This window comes from Bubalus bubalis, chromosome 12 (genome assembly GCF_019923935.1).
Source record: "Bubalus bubalis isolate 160015118507 breed Murrah chromosome 12, NDDB_SH_1, whole genome shotgun sequence".
Lineage (NCBI taxonomy): Eukaryota > Metazoa > Chordata > Mammalia > Artiodactyla > Bovidae > Bubalus > Bubalus bubalis.
In genome coordinates this window covers 31761540-31779174 of record NC_059168.1, presented here as the reverse complement: position 1 = coordinate 31779174, position 17635 = coordinate 31761540, and the positions used below count along the sequence as shown (strand labels likewise).

At 38.0% G+C, this 17635-nt stretch overlaps 1 protein-coding gene and 1 pseudogene across 30 annotated transcripts in view; both read left to right on the top strand.

The window, feature by feature from the left end:
* The window catches only part of NRXN1 (neurexin 1), a 1220650-nt gene extending 1206273 nt beyond the window's left edge, over nt 1-14377 (top strand). For all 30 annotated transcript variants that reach the window (XM_025262312.3, XM_025262311.3, XM_025262309.3 and 27 more), the window contains one exon: nt 10968-14377. In XM_025262312.3, coding sequence (XP_025118097.1) covers nt 10968-11275 — 308 coding nt within the window. In that variant the 3' untranslated portion in view covers nt 11276-14377. The remainder of the gene's footprint in view (nt 1-10967) is intronic.
* On the top strand, nt 9197-9293 carry LOC112578245 (annotated as a pseudogene).
* Nucleotides 14378-17635: the final 3258 nt, after the last annotated feature.

Here is a 17635-nt window from a genome sequence, read left to right as displayed (position 1 = left end):
AGAGGTGGCAAGAATATACAGAAGAACTGTACAAAAAAGATCTTCACAACCCAGATAATCATGATGGTGTGATCACTCACCTAGAGCCAGACATCCTGGAATGTGAAGTCAAGTAGGCCTTAGGAAGCATCACTATGAACAAAGCTAGTGGAGGTGATGGAATTCCAGTTGAGTTATTTCAAATCCTGAAAGATGATACTGTGAAAGTGCTGCACTCAATATGCCAGCAAATTTGGAAAATTCAGCAGTGGCCACAGGACTTCAGTTTTCAATCCAATCCCTAAGAAAGGCAATGCTAAAGAATGCTCAAACTACCACACAATTGCACTCATCTCACATGCTAGCAAAGTAATGCACAAAATTCTCCAAGCCAGGCTTCAGCAATACATGAACCATGAGCTTCCTGATGTTCAAGCTGGTTTTAGAAAAGGCAGAGGAACCAGAGATCATATTGCCAACATCCGCTGGATCATCAAAAAAGCAAGAATGTTCCAGAAAAAAACATCTATTTTTGCTGTATTGACTATGCCAAAGCCTTTGACTGTGTGGATCACAATAAACTGTGGAAAATCCTGAAAGAGATGGGAATACCAGACCACTTGACCTGCCTTTTGAGAAATCTGTATGCAGGTCAGGAAGCAACTGTTAGAACTGGACATAGAACAATAGACTGGTTCCAAATAGGAAAAGGAGTACATCAAGGCTGTATATTGTCACCATGCCTATTTAACTTATATGCAGAGTACATCATGCGAAATGCTGGGCTGGATGAAGCACAAGCTGGAATCAAGATTTGTGGGAGAAATAGCGATAACCTCAGATATGCAGATGATACCACCCTTATGATAGAAAGTGAAGAACTAAAGAGCCTCTTGATGAAAGTGAAAGAGGACAGTGGAAAAGTTGGCTTAAAGCTCAACATTCAGAAAACGAAGATCATGGCATGCAGTCCCATCACTTCTTGGCAAATAGATGGGGAAACAGTGGCTGACTTTATTTTTTTGTGCTCCAAAATCACTGCAGATGACGACTGCAGCCATGAAATTAAAAGATGCTTACTCCTTGGAAGGAAAGTTATGACCAACCTAGACAGCATATTAAAAAGCAGAGACATTACTTTGTCAACAAAGGTCCGTCTAGTCAAGGTTATGGTTTTTCCAATAGTCATGTATGGATGTGAGATTTGGACTACAAAGAAACCTGAGTGCCGAAGAATTGATGCTTTTGAACTGTGGTGTTGGAGAAGACTCTTGAGAGTCCCTTGAACTGCAAGGAGATCCAACCAGTCCTTCCTTAAGGAAATCAGTCCTGGGTGTTCATTAGAAGGACTGATGTTGAAGCTGAAACTCCAGTATTTTGGCCACCTGATGCAAAAAGCTGACTCATTTGAAAAGACCCTGATGCTGGGAAAGATTGAAGGCAGGAGGATAAGGGGATGACAGAGGATGAGATGGTTGGATGGCATCACTGACCCAATGGACATGAGTTTGAATAAACTCCAGGAGTTGGTGATGGACAGGGAGGCCTGGTGTGCTGTAGTCCATGGAGTTGCAAAGAGTTGGACACGACTGAGCCACTGAACTGAACTGAACTTAATATTTAAGAAATAAAACCAGCAATACAAATGACCTGGGAACCACAATCTCACCCTTAAAAGCTAACTTTGGAAACAGCATGAATACAATAAGATTACAGTGAAAGAACCACTCATCAAGTATACAAAATATTTTCATAAAACTGCCAATTTGAGTGATAAAAAGAGCATCTGATGACATGGTTATTGCCTTGGTGAAATACATGGTTCCACTACCCACCTCATTTTATGTAGCAGGAATTAGGACTTTAAGCATGGTTTCTCTTGTAAAACATTATGTGAAAACATAAATCAAGAGCAGTTTTGTTTTTTAATAACAAAATTAATTTAATTGCTCTGTTTCCAACCTCAGATGGATTTCAGATTCTTTCCACTGCACAGTGAACCCTTCTTGGAAAAACTCATTAATGTTTGAAAATTTACCTTTCAAAATGAAGAGTTATTTTAGAACTTCAGTTGTGAATCATCTCTCAGAAACAACATGAGGGCTTTATTCTCCCCCTGTGTATAGACTAAGGTTATGACCACACCAGACACAAACTGGCACTGGTAAAGACAGGCTCCGGTGCAAAGCTGAATGGCCTAACATGCTCCTTATCTTACCATCTTCATAATCAAAGTTCTTTTTAATTGTAATAAAACATTATTCCATTTAATAAAACATGGAATTTCATTCTGTAAACAAACTAAGTTAAATTTTTAAGTAAAAGCAGGCCTATATAAAGCACCAAAACTGTATTTTAATGAAACAATTACATTGAGACTTTTTTTGACAGTTGGGACAGTTTTAAAGTGTGTGAAATCAGTACCTTGGCAATAAGTTTTGTTCCTCATTGAACACCTGACTGAGTAAGACACCAGCTTCAAAAGGCAGAGTTCTGACCTTGCTGGCCTGGCCTTCTTCATTTACACAGTGGGGGGATCAGTGTGCTCTCTGGGGGCCATCTAGAAAGATATCAAGAGCTGAGAGAGGGATGCAGAGAAGGGCTAGGGAAGGGGAGGAAGTCTGCAAGAGAGAAGGCAGGCAGGAGCATGGAGTAGGTGACAAACACCCAAAGGAGCTAGTGAGAAATGAGATTTACTACAGGGTCCTCTCTGTTTTACAGCCTATTGTATCTCTTAAACCTGTTTTTTCCATGGTGTTTCATAGCTAGATCTAGATTAGTTCCTATTTGGGGAAATAATACTCTTTCACAGATACAGTGCCAAGAACTGTGTCAAAATAAAAAGCATGGTTTTTTTTTGAACTGTGGTGTTGGAGAAGACTCTTGAGAGTCCCTTGAACTGCAAGGAGATCCAACCAGTCCTTCCTTAAGGAAATCAGCCCTGAATGTTCATTAGAAGGACTGACGTGGAAGCTGAAACTCTTTTTCTTTTTCTTTTTTTATGGTGGTAGTTTAAAAAGCTATGCAGCAAGTTAAGGCTAAGTTAAATTTTTTAATATTTCACTTTAATTTTTTTGTGCAGAGCAACAAATGCAATTATTCTTTTTATGTCGCAAGGCCCTGGAATATGTCTTTTGCACTTACTATGCATTTTCACAGTGAATTATTATCTGATGTAACCTAAAATTGGTTTGGGGTATATGTGGAAATGTTAATAACTGTCCTAGCACCTGAAAGACAGAGAAGGCAATGGCACTCCACTCCAGTACTCTTGCCTGGAAAATCCCACGGATGGAGGAGCCTGGTAGGCTGCAGTCCATGGGGTCGCTGAGGGTCGGACACAACTGAGCGACTTCACTTTCAATTTTCACTTTCATGCATTGGAGAAGGAAATGGCAACCCACTCCAGTGTTCTTGCCTGGAGAATCCCAGGGACGGGGGAGCCTGGTGGGCTGCCATCTATGGGGTCGCACAGAGTCAGACACGACTGAAGCGACTTAGCAGCAGCAGCACCTGAAAGACAGTGTCTTTCTAAGTAACCACAGTAATGATTTGACAGTGAAAAATGAGAAAAGTCATAGAACTAGCTTTTAGGATTTTTGATAATCTGGGTCAAAACAGACCATGTGGAAAATTAGAGGCCATCAGATCTTGCTGAATATTTGAGAGAGAAAGAGAATTAAAAATCAGTTTTTATCTGTCCTTAAGATAGCACTCAGAGAAAGCAATGGCACCCCACTCCAGTACTCTTGCCTAGAGAATCCCATGGATGGAGGAGCCTGTTAGGCTGCAGTCCATGGGGTCGCAAAGAGTCAGAAACGACTGAGCGACTTCACTTTCACCTTTCACCTTCATGCATTGGAGAAGGAGATGGCAACCCACTCCAGTGTTCTTGCCTGGAGAATCCCAGGGACGGGGGAGCCTGGTGGGCTGCCATCTATGAGGTCGTACAGAGTCGGACACGACTGAAGTGACTTAGCAGCAGCAGCAGCAGCAAGATAGCACTATCTTTACACAAGTCCCAGAAATAGTCCCATAGCCATTTGGCTGAAAAGTGGTTTATATGAAAGAGGTTATAACCTTTGTGACAGGCTTGTGTCCTTGCCACTACAACCAGTACTCTTGAGTCACTTAGGCAAAAATACCGGCAAAAATGAAAAGTCTTCCTCTTGCCATTACGGAGTACATGTGTACTTTCCCCACATGTAGTAGACCTAGCACTTCCATTCTGTTTCCTGGGGGGTATGTGGTGATTGTCATCCTTCAGTAAAACTTAAGATACAGTTACATGGGAAACTTTTAAGTAAAGTAATCTATCACTATAGTGTTCATATAAACTATATGTAGTTTGTGATGCCTTTTATTTTATGAATCATTAAAATGGGATATGTGGGACTAAACACATAGGATATTTCATCTTCTCTACTTCTTTTTTTGCTAGGAAGCTATCCTCAAATCAAACTGTGTGCCACCAGTGGAGTTGAATCCTTGTTCATTTCCAGTTATACCAAATAATATGTAAATGCCTTGGCTTATTCACTGCCCATTATCAGTCCTACTGAAGTTTTCCATTGATCTGGGCTCCTTGTTCCTCTGAGCCCCATATATAATGAGTTGGTTGTGTTAGCTTAGCTTTACCTACAAACCAGTTAACTTTTGACTATTTGGGGACTTGTTGCTAATCTATACCCATTCCATTCTTTTAGCGCCTCTCTCATATTCTCTTTTACATGTTTTTAAAGTGTTCTCATCACTTGCTGCAACAAAGAAAGGGAGGCCATGTGAAAGTAAAATTTAGTTCATTTATTTGTTTTTTAGCACTACTGAGAGAAAAACACATTGTAGATTTTAAAAACTTATTTATAATGTCTCGATTCAGTTTAGTAGGAAGTATAAAGAGAATGCAAAATACCAAAGTCGTTAAATACAATTGCTTAGGGAGGTCTCTGATTAAATTTCTTTCTTCATACTGTTATGAATGGTGAAGAAATGACTGTATTTTTTAATAAAAATTTTTTTAACCAATTTATATAAGAAGGTATTTAGCCTTTTTTGGCTTCCCTGGTAGCTCAGACAGTAAAGAATCTGCCTGCAATGTGGGAGACCTGAGTTCAATCCCTGGGTTGGGAAGATCCCCCAGAGAAGGGAATGGCAACCTGCCAGGGTCCAGCCCTGGTGGATCCAGGGTAACTCGAAGGAAAGACGGTGTCGGCTTAGATCAGGAAACAACTGTTAGATTAAATATTAACTAGAGGCTTATAGAGTGGTTAAGTGAGGATAGCTCAGCAGGGAAATTCAGTGGAGAAAAGAGGCTGAATAACTTGGTTTACGTGGAAAACCAATAAAACTTCAAGAGGAGAAGTTTGCGTCACCCACGTAGGACGCAGGCGTCCCTTCATTCTCCCGAAGGAGAAGAGACACTGAGGCCTCCCCGGTAGGATCTTAGAAGCCCAAGCATAATTAGTAGGCTTGATGAGCCTCCAGCTCCAGATGGGAATTCAGCCAGAAGGTAAGAGAAAGAACGACATGGGGAGACCAGTCTTTCTAGGAACTGATCCCATTCTTTATTTTCCAGGGTCCGCTTTTATACACAGAGATGTAATACAAAAGTCACATGGGGTCAGCAGTCCTGACTTTTATCAAATCAGGTGCTTCATACAAATGTATACAAAGGTTTTAGGGGTGTTACATCATCTTCTGGCCAGGGGGCCTGCTAACAGTTTATGACCCTCTCCTTGTAACAGCAGTCAGTCAACCAGAACACTTATTTCTCCAAGAGCGATTATTCTTAAAACAGATGCCACCTTCCGAAGGCACCAGAATGGTTACATTCTTATAGGGTGAGGGTGTAGTGGGTTTTGCTTAGCCTAAAGTCTAATGCGATTAATATCAAAGGTTAATACTTATTTCTTCTATATATTCATTAATGTGTATAAGGGCAGGGGATGTGGAGACTTAGCAGCAAACATTGGCTCAAAAAGTGAAAAAACCCTTCACCAATACGATTTCTAATCAGCCCACTATACTACACTAATAATTTCCTAACTTCTCAAAAGAATCTGTTTTTAGAAGGTTTAAAGTATCTCATGCCTCTCACAGTTGGGAGGCTGTGAACAATCACATGTGGCCAGACAAACCTGTCAGGCAGGCTAGAGAACCTTCTGAGGAGTTTGTAGGTTGAAACACTCCTGTCACGCCCAGGAATTATTATTAACTGGAGCTCTAAGTTAACTCCTTCTCTGAGAGAGGTGGTGGGGGATAGCCCCCCCTAAAGTCAGAGATGTAGGTGAGAGCACAATGCAGTAAAGTAGGCAGACTCTGGTTTTGGGGGTAGATGCTCGAGAATTTCCAGGGGGACTCCTGAGGCTCAATCCCACCTTTGCATATGTCAAGCCTCCTTCCTCATGACCTTTGCCATGGGCAGAGTTCCTCACGCTGGCTCCTGGCAGCAACCCATTCCAGTATTCTTGCCTGGAGAATTCCATGGATAGAGGAGCCTCAGTTCAGTTCAGTTCAGTCGCTCAGTTGTGTCCGACTCTTTGTGACCCCATGAATCTCAGCCGTGAGCTACAAAGAGTCAAACATGACTGGGCAACTAACACTAGGCTTCTTAGCCATGTATTCTATTATCTACATTTAAATTCATATGAAGTTCCTCAGAGATATTTCAGCAATCATCAAAATAAACCATTAATGACCATTAATAAGGGAAACCACATTTATAATTCATAAAAATATTTAAATTTCTCTAGCCGTTTTTGTACATCTGAGAGAGATGTCCCATTAACTCTTAAGCGTGTAAGTATGTAAGTGATCTTAGCATAAAAATTAAGACAATTATCACTTAGCTTTCAGATTGGAAGCATAAGCAGAAAACATTGTTAAATAATCAATTAGATATGGAAGCAACTGCATATTCCAAATAGACCTATCATAATACCTGTGATGGTTATTAATTTTCATTGTGAATCAGGAAAAATGGGGGATAAAATGTTTCATCACTGGGTTTGTGGTAGGGAGTTGGTATGCTATTTTCATGATATTTAGAATTCTTATTTATGTATGGGTTACAGAGCTGTTTCAGGACTGCGTGAGAAGCAACATTTTGGCCGGAGTTCCAAAAGAGACAAATGTTTTCCTTAATCAGGAGGTATTTCTCAAATAGCTCTATGGCAAAGTGGAAGCATTTGAGGCTTTTATTTTGGTCTTTGTCATCTCATTTTAGTTTTACCATCAATTTGGTTTTGGTGCACTCCTTCAACGGTTGTGAAAACATATCAGAAATTTTTGAACAGATAAAAATCAGATTTAAATTCTCTGATAAGATAGTTCATTTACAATACCTACTCCTAAATGAAAAAAAAAAGTACATATATATTCTTAGTTTAGAAAATGTAAAATGTAGAGACTTCCCTCTTGGTCCAATGGGTAAGACTCCATGCTCCCAATGCAGGGGGCCCTGGTTCAATTCCTGGTCAAGCAACTACATCCCACATGCCACAACTGAGTTCTCTGTGGCCCCAACTTAAAAAAAAAAAAAATCCTGTGTGCAGTAACTAAAGATCCTGCCTGCTGCACTAAGACCTAGCACAGCTGAATAAATAAATTAAATATCTATTTTAAAAAAGAAAAAAAAATGTAAACCCTCCATTCCATTAAAACTCTCAAGTCTGACTATCATGAACTATATGATTAGGATTTTATCTCTCTTCTCCCCATTTATTTCTGACAGACAAAGTGAGGTAATTATGAAAATGTGTTTAAAAGGAAAGCATTCCAACAGGTGGGGCAAATGATTTAGGTAATGTTTAAATAAAACCCTTTTCCAGCTTTTGAGACACCATGGTGAGAGAATGCTCCACAAAATGAGCAAGTAGAAAGTCGTCATTTAGTGAAAGTTAGCAGCTGAGCTAGTTGGCAGACTTTGGCAAAGATGACGGTATTTGAAAGAGAAAGTGCTGCCTTTGCTTTGTCAGGTAGTGACAGAGTTCCCGCGATAGGTTCTGTTCTTGAGAGGAAATTAATTTCCTGTAATCAAATGCTGTGGATTCTAGTCTTCGGCGCCTTCTGCCTTGGCCACAGAAGCAACTCCAAGGCGTTTTAATTTGGCAACATTACATGCGCTTTTGTAAAACAAGCAGGGGATACATTCAGCATACAAAGGTTTCACCTGCTACATTTTGTAGCTCCAGAGCATATTGCTTCTTTGAAAGCTGTTCCTTTGTTAGTGACTATATCTGTAAGGCTTTATTTGGGGAAGGAAAGGAAAGTGACAGCAAGAAACCCATATTTGGCAGATGAAATCTTGGTGATGTTTGAAAATGGAATTACAAAGCAGTATGGTGCTAAGTGATAGATAAATGATCCCCAATAGCTAATAGGGACTTTTGTAGAAATATTTTAAAAATTACTAATAATAGTGTAATAAAAGTACCATTTTAGTCTTTGGAAATGTTCAATTTCTGGTGTGTATATATATATATTACACACAAAACCTTCCACATATACACACATACATATATTCAATATTTATGCAATCTTGAGATTATGTAAATTCATTCTGCATAATTTACAAAGAATATCATTTTGAAAATTATAGAATTTTTAATTCATTACATCTGAAAAGTTATCTTTTTTCTATAAGACAAAGGAAAAGATGGAGATTCAGAGAAAGAGAGAAAACACAATCCTTAGGGAAACATGACCTGGGATCAGAGATGGGATAGAATACTACCTCTCTACAGTTCCTTTTCTTCTAAGTTGTTTTAAATAATAAATTTATGAGGTAAAGGAAAAGAACCACTCCCCTCTCCTCCAAATCTGCAAGCTAAACCCCAGGACTTTTCTCCCTATCGGTGATTAATTTCAGTGACTGACTTGGAGAAAAATATTTGAATGCCCCCTGCAATCCATTTCCTGTACCCAGGAAGAACTTTATACTTTGGAAAGACAGAATGAGGGTTTTATCAATTGAATAAAAGTGAGGCAGTCAGTCCTTTATTTATGATCATCTGCTATGTACTGAATTTTGAGTCAAAATCATTCTAGTCTTTAAAGTATGTAAAAATATTTTCTTACTTTCTCCTCTCAAATTTGGTCATGGTGATCACTCAACCACTGCCAGTAAATGAATAATATACATATATATTTAGGTAAACAGATAAACCTTCAATAGTAAAGGAAATCAGTTCTGTTTTAGTTTGTACAATTGTGAGTAATGCTCACTTCCGCAGCACACATACTAATACTGGAATGATACAGAGATTAGTAGGACCCCAGGGATGACACAAATTCATGAAGCCTTCCATATTTTTACAAACATCTCATACAGCTCAATCTCAAAAAAATAAACAACGCAATAAAAATTTGGTCAGAAGACCTAAATAGACATTTCTCCAAAGAAAACATACAGATGGCCAACAAACACATGAAAAGACACTCAACATCACTAATTATTAGAGAAATGCAAATCAAAAAAGCAATGAGGTATCACTTCACACCTGTCAGAATGGCCATCATCAAAAAATCTACAAACAATACATTCTGGAGAGGCTGTGGAGAAAAGAGAATCCTCTTGCATTGTTGGTGAGAATGTAAATGATACAGCCACTATGGAGAACAGTATGAAGGTTCATTTGGCAAAACTAATACAGTTATGTAAAGTTTAAAAATAAAATAAAATTAAAAAAAAAAAAAAGAAAGTAAAAATAGAACTACTATATGATCCAGCAATCCCACTACTGGGCATTTACCCAGAGAAAACCATAATTCAAAAAGACACGTGTGCCCCAGTGTTCACGGCAGCACTATTTACAATAGCCAGGACATGAGGACATGGAAGAACCTAAATATTCATCAGCACAGGAGTGGATAAAGAAGATGTGGTACATGTATACAGTGGAATATTACTCAGCCATAAAAGGAACAAAACGGAATCATTTGTAGAGACATGGATGAACCTAGCGACTGTCATACAGAGTGAAGTAAGTCAGAGAAAAACAAGTATTGTATATTAATGTGTATATGAGGAATATAGTAAAATGGCATAAATGATGATATTTGCAAAGCAGAAATAGAGACCCAGACATAGAGAACAAATGTATGGATGCCAAGGGCGATAGGAGGAAGTGGGATGACCTGGGAGATTGGGATTGACATACATATACTATTGATAAAACATATAAAATATAAGAACCTACAGTATAACACAGGGAGCTCTACTCAGTGCTCTATGGTGACCTAAATGGGAGGGAAATCCAAAAAGAGGAGATATATATGTATATATAAAACTGATTCACTTTTCTGTGCAGTAGAGACTAATACAACATTGTATATATATATGTATATACTCCATAGTTGGAGTATAGTATATAGAGTATAATAGATAAAATTAATTTCTAAAAATTGTGACTAAAATAACACTTTTAAAAGCAGTCAATTTGACTCTGCAAAATGCCTGTTTTATCTTGTTGTTCAATACTGTATTCATTGCAATAGGAGGCAATGTGATTTCTGAAGTAATCCTAAATTTAGCTATCATATTTCAGTCAAGAGTTAGCCATAAGCAGTCTGTATCAACATCAATTTGATTCTTAAAATGATTATTCTCTAATATTATATAGTCATTATGATGCTATACGTTTTCCATGTTGAATTTACTGCTTTTCACCTAACACATCAATATGGCCCTTTAGAACTACATGGAGCTAATTCGGAGCTACACTTACAACACCCTATTAACAAAAGTGATCTGTGAAAAAGAAAAGATGGTAACAGATCGCTCTCTCAATGGTATGATTCATTGTCCTTAGTTTTTAGTGACCACCAGGTGTAGGCATCACTACACTTACTAGCTTCAGTATCTTTTTTCAAGAGCAGTAGGCACAGGCACTATCCATTAGGCATGAAAATAGACAGTAAATGTGACTCTCTGACATTCGGGAAACTCCATAATCACTCGGTGTTTTTTCTCACCCTCTTTCCTACAGCCAACCCAACTCGGGCAGGCGGGAGAGAGCCGTACCCAGGCTCAGCGGAAGTGATTCGGGAGTCCAGCAGCACCACGGGCATGGTCGTGGGGATCGTAGCCGCCGCCGCCCTATGCATCCTCATCCTTCTCTATGCTATGTACAAGTACAGAAACCGGGATGAAGGCTCGTACCACGTGGACGAGAGTCGAAATTACATCAGTAACTCAGCACAGTCCAATGGGGCTGTTGTAAAGGAGAAACAACCGAGCAGTGCGAAAAGCGCCAACAAAAACAAGAAGAACAAGGATAAAGAGTATTACGTCTGAGCCCAAGATCTGAAAAAGGACCCTTGTATAGAAATAGTCTTCATTTTATCCGAGACATAATATAAACTTATTTACTTTCCTTTTTATGAAGCACATACAAAAGAAGACAGGGAATGCAATCAGGAAGGAAAGACTGTTTTTAAAAAATAAAAACAAGTATCTCATGCTCTTGTTTCTCCAAAAAAAGAAAAAAAAAAAAAAAAAAACAGGGGCCAATAAATTCCTTAACATCCACAGTGTTTTAATTTACTCTGCCTGTCTTTATGTTGCTGGAACATTTCTAAAAGACAGTGATGACCACATGCATTCATAAAGCAAAGGAGTATTACAACATCAGGAGGCACAACACAAAAACAACACAAAACACAACACAGAAAAAGAAGCTACCTATGATCCCAGATTTAGCCAAAGTGCTAGCGCTTTCCTGAGAAATCAGTTAGTCTGATGGCCAGAGAAGACTGTCATTGTGAGTGACTCCACCTGCAAACCTTTTCCGAGTTCACCGCCTGGCACAGCTGGAACAGTGGCTGAAATGAACTTGCACTTGAAAAAAAGTGCTGACTTTTTTGAAGACTTGTGTAGGAACACATTCAAAAAGCCCCTTTCTGGTTGTGAGGGAAAAAAAAGAAAGTACAGAGGCCTTATTTTCAACAATGTGAAAGATAAGGCACATTTTCACACTAAAATTTCAAAACAGAAACAACAACAACAAGAAATAAACAAGAAGGTATAGATGCAATCATTGGGAAATTTTCATGCACGCTTAATATGTTATTACATATGTTTATATAAAATCCATCTCTGTGTGCTTTCTGGACTGTGATAAGTGATGTTTTATAGCCTGTTGTATAGAAAATGCAAACTATATCTCTGCTCTTCAGCCCTTTTTGGTAAATTCAATGTTATAAGTGTTGCTAACTATAGGGAGTTTTATGACATCAGATCAGCAATTATTTCAGGGTGTTTTTTTTTTTTGCCACCATTATAAATTGCCACAATTACTTAAATTTTTTTTTAAAATTACAATGTAGTGTTTATTCTAAGGAAGATATGTATGAATGTATATAAAAAGACTCAGCTACTTTTTTTCCTTTACATGTACAGCCTTCATTCTGTTGCAATTAAGTTTTAGTATTTGTATGAAAGGTGTGGATTAGAAGGCAAACTATATACATATGTATCCTATAATCTTCTTTACTCCCCCAAATACTCACATTTCCCGCATACATTCCCATTCATGATCACAGATATGTGCACACACACGCAAATACACACACAAATCCAGAGCAATCCATCAGATAGGATGGAAGACCCAAACGTACATATAATAGAAAATATTTACTGACAAATTGAAAAGCAGGAAGGAAGATAGTTGTGCCAAGATATTGATGACAAATGGGGTGATTTGCTTCACTGAGATATGCTCCTGGGAAACTTCCAGAAGATTTTAGTCCCTAAAGAAATGGAACCTTTTCTTATCAAGTAAACTATCACTGGTATCTTGCTGCATGAATATGAACCATTAAATGGGCAGGTTGCAGAAGCAAAATGGATTGATCTATACCTTAACCCTGGCTGCTACCATTGAAAACTTTGTTTCCAATAAAATTATATATATAGTCTCTGAACCTGATGTGCATGATAAACATTTTTGGAAAGTAAACACTTTCTCAACTAAAAAAGTATTTTCAGTAATTTTTGATTCTATATTACTATCCATTTAAGAAAATCATTATCTGTTGATTATTGACTATAATTTAACTTTTCTGGTTTTACATATATATCATTAAATATAGCTTTAGTTTAACACACATTAAGTAGTGGAAACATATAGATTATATGCTTGTTTTGCATATTGTTTCAATGATGTTCATAGCAATAAATTATTAGTCTGAGAAGGCAATGCAAAGGAAATGCAATATTAGATTGGAAGGTGATGTCTCAGTAAAAATTGGTTGCATTACTTTAACATCTCCTAAAAGAATATTAGATTTTATAGAAGAGAAGAATAATTTTACAATTTGCTTTAATCAGAAAAGGCAAAAAAATGCAAAACATCTTTTGTTATACTTCAGTTGATGAAAAAAGCCAAGAAGTGGCCTGGATTATAGACATACAGCACATTAGATATATGTATAATTCATAGCAAATCACCACCATCTATGGTTGCCAAGTAATTGTCATACATGAAAAGTCCTAAAGGCTTTTCATGACCCAGAAAGTAGAAGTATGAAACTAAAAATTTAGTATCGATTACTTGTGTTTCAGATTTTCTTCTTTTTAATTTGCCAGGTTAAAGAATTCATAAATTTCTTTGTAGTTGCTGTTTTCCTCTCATCCAGTCTTACTCAGGGAAAGCCAGTGAAACAGAAGGTAAATATAAAACCACTCATTTACATCTTGAGGTTTGAAAGAAACAGTTGCTTTTCCATTGGATCTACTGAACTTGAACTAGTTTCCATCCGGAAAGATTCTAAATTGTGATCGAAAATAACCAAAATAATGGTATTTTTAAGCAGTATATCTCTGAAGCATGTTGTTTGAAATTGATTTCAGTGTTTCTTTCCAGCATAAATTTTTAAATTTCATGCAATATTGTTACTAAAAATATTTCCAATGTAATGGCCTATACGAAATCTAGCAAATTTTTTTCTTGTTTGCTTCTTTATGAATGGACAAAGAAAAGAGAAGAACACAAGCTAGGGAGAGAAAAGGCATGAATGAAATCCCAAGTATCTTCATACCAAATGTATCAGGGTTCCATGTGTAGTTGGCAGTTAATAGAGGATTTCACACTACCTGGCATAAATTTGATTACATCTCTAGACTGTAACTTTTCTGATTGAGTATGCTTCTTTTTTAATCCATGTTATGTGTTGCCTTTTTTTTAAAAAACAAATACTACAATAATGTGTGAGGTGGTCCATCCCTAAGACATCAAAGAAAGGCCACATGACCCTACCCTTCTAGTGCTTTGTGTGATTGGGTATCTAAGGGTTTTGTTTTGTTTTGTTTTTCTGTTGCAAGGCCAACTTATCCATTATTGGAAATGCTAAGCAAGTGGAATTTACTGTTTTGTTAATAAAATATTTCTTAATACAATGGTGGTTTTATTGATTTTTTAAAAGTAATTGCGACACCCTTTGGGGACAAAGTAGCAGCATAAAGAAGACTGCATTTGAAAGGAAAACCCATCCTTAGACAAGCAGAGGAAAACTACCAATGCTGTGTTTTCTGGATTTTAATGTTCATTAAATTAAGCACCACTACACTGACACACTTAAAGATGCAGCCACTAAATATACCTTTGTTTACATCTTTTTCATCTTGCTCTGCGTGAAACCACAAACTCCTGGAACTAGCTGAAAACAACATGAAAGTGCTGGTTTCATAAATGTGGTTTTTTCCATAAAAAGTAAAATAATTCTGGTTCAGTAAATTTGTGATTAAATTTTCTTAGTTGTGACTCCTTACTTCTAAGTTCTTATAACTTCCACTCATTGGTTCTAATTCTCTTCGTGCAAAACAGAATGTACCCCATATTCCACATGACAACCTTTCCAATCTTGTCATCCCCCTCCCATGCTTGCCAGGGTTTTCCCTTCTTCAGTCTTAACCTAGTTTCCCTTGGCTGTTACTTAAATTATATGGATGCTTAAGTTCTCATAATCTTAATACTCTGGGAAGACCTTGAACCTCTGTTCTCAAAATGTGACATAGAAATGACCATATTGGGGAGGGGCGGTCTGTTTTTTAATATATTTATTTATTTGGCTACACTGGGTCTTAGTTGCAGCATGCAGGATCTTTAGTTGTGGAACTTTAGTTGCGGCATGTGAGAGTTTTACTTGTGGCATGTGAGATCTGTCTTCCTGACCAAGAATCAAACCTGGGCCCCCTGTGTTGAAAGCAATGAATCTTAGCCACTGGACCACCAGGGAAGTCCTGAGCATAGTGTTTTTAAGACCAGATTACAACGGGTTTATCACCTTCCTTGATTTGAACTTCATTCTCTGTAATACTAACATTTGGAGTTTTAATTTTTTTAAGAAAAATCTTACAGTAATTATTTCAACTATAATGAATTTGCAATCAACTGCCATCATCAGATTTCTTTCCAAGACAAGTTTCATTTATACTTATAAAATTGATTATTTAGCTTAAATGCAGGCTCTAAATCTATCCATGAGAAATTCATTGTATTGAGTTGTGCAGTATTGAAAGTATTCAGTTCAATTGTATTGAATACTAGCCAGCTGAGATAAATTTTTATCTTGCATCTCTCACTTGCAGTCCTCTGACACAAAATCATTACAAGTTTTAGACACATTTAGTGAGAATATGTTCACTAGGGAAGATATTAGGCATGCCTCAAGGGACTGCCTTCTAAACAATGCTTCTTAGCGGGGTTGGGTAGGGAAGAGGAGGGACTGAGTTGGTTGACTTGACGGGTGGGAAGCGCTACACACACATACAGGGGAGACTGGGGATGCTGGTAAACAACTTATAATTCACAGTAAAGCCTCCCTCAAACAAACAATTATCTTGTCCAAAATGTTAACATCGCCAAGGTTGAAAGGCCTAACACATATCAACTAGTTAGAATAACATCTATCAACTTGTCAGTCAACTTGTGTGTGCATGTTTATCCTTGGGTTAAGTTTGTGCAAAAATATGAGAGAAAAAATTCAGTAAAGAACAGAGATTAAAAAACATCCTGCCATGGATCTCTTCAAGAGCGAAGGCAATTGCAGTGAATGGGAAGAGGGCAATAACAGGTATGACTTTTCAGTCTCCTGGTGATTATTAGCTGTTGGAGAAACTCTTGCTCACACTAACCAATGAATGACTAACCCAGGATCATTTTGGTTGGTTCTACTTTGGCACAAATAGTAAAAATGATCCCCCCAGATATGGTTGGAATGACAGGGTTCAGACTGACAATGACATTACAATGATAAAGCTCTAGAGGATGTGGGTGGGATGTGGGTGCCTGATGCATTGAAAATAAACAGAATAGGATAAATAAAGTCAAATGTTAGTCTTGGAAAAGACCCATCAAAGAGAAAACTTCCAGATGGGTCAAGGTACAAGAGAGAAAAAATTTTTAAATATTAGGAATTTTTATTAAGTGAAACAATTATAAATACTACAGAGATAGATGTTATGAGGAAATTAGTAGTTTTGTCCATTTCACTAAAGTTTTAAAATTTACTAATAAACAGATTTTAATAATTTAAATTTAGGACAATTATAGCCATCTAAGTAAGGTGGTCCCCACTCCAGTACTCTTGACTGGAAAATCCCATGGATGGAGGAGCCTGGTAGGCTGCAGTCCATGAGGTCGCTAAGAGTCGGACATGACTGAGCGACTTCACTTTCACTTTTCACTTTCATGCATTGGAGAAGGAAATGGCAACCCACTCCAGTATTCTTGCCTGGAGAATCCCAGGGACAGAGGAGCCTGGTAGGAGACCGTCTATGGGGTCGCATAGAGTCGGACAAGACAAGCGACGCAGCAGCAGCAGCAAGTAAGGTGGTGGGCTTTCCTGGTACCTCAGATGGTAAAGAATCTGCCTGCAGTGCAGGAGACCCAGGTTTGATACCTGGTCAGGAAGATCCCCTGGAGAAGGGCATGGCGACCCACTCCAGTATTCTTGCCTGGAGAATTCCATGGACAGCCTAGCGGGCTATATTCCATGGGGTCACAAAGAGTCAAACACAACTGAATGACTAACACTTATTTTTATTTACTTACTTAAGTAAAGGTAAGTAAACAGACAATTGGATGATAATGTTTGAACTCAGATTATCTGAGCTAGAAATAGCAATCTAAAAGCTATCACTACACCTGGGGTATCTAAAGCCATGTAAATGGGTGCCCTTACCTAACATACAGAGAAAAGCCAAGGGGCTTTATACTAAAATCTCAGACCTCAAATATTTATAGGTTATGGGTGAGAAACTTGCCATGCAGGAGTGAGGAATGCCAGGAGAACATAGTGTCATTTAAAAGTCAGTGGAAGATGAATATTTTATTTTGTTAGGTGCTAAAGTAAAAAAGACTCTTGAGAGTCCCTTGGACTGCAAGGAGATCCAACTGGTCAGAGGGCAGGAGGAGAAGGGGATGACAGAGGATGAGATGGCTAGATGGCATCACCAACTTGATGGACATGAGTTTGAGTGAACTCCGGGAGTTGGTGATGGACAGGGAGGCCTCGTGTGCTGCAATTCATGGGGTCGCAAAGAATTGGACACGACTGAGTGACTGAACTGAACTGAAAGTTAAAAAAAAAAAAAAAAAAAAAAAAAACTCCTTGGTGATTGAAGGGTACCTGGAATTATTGACTTTGTTTTCCC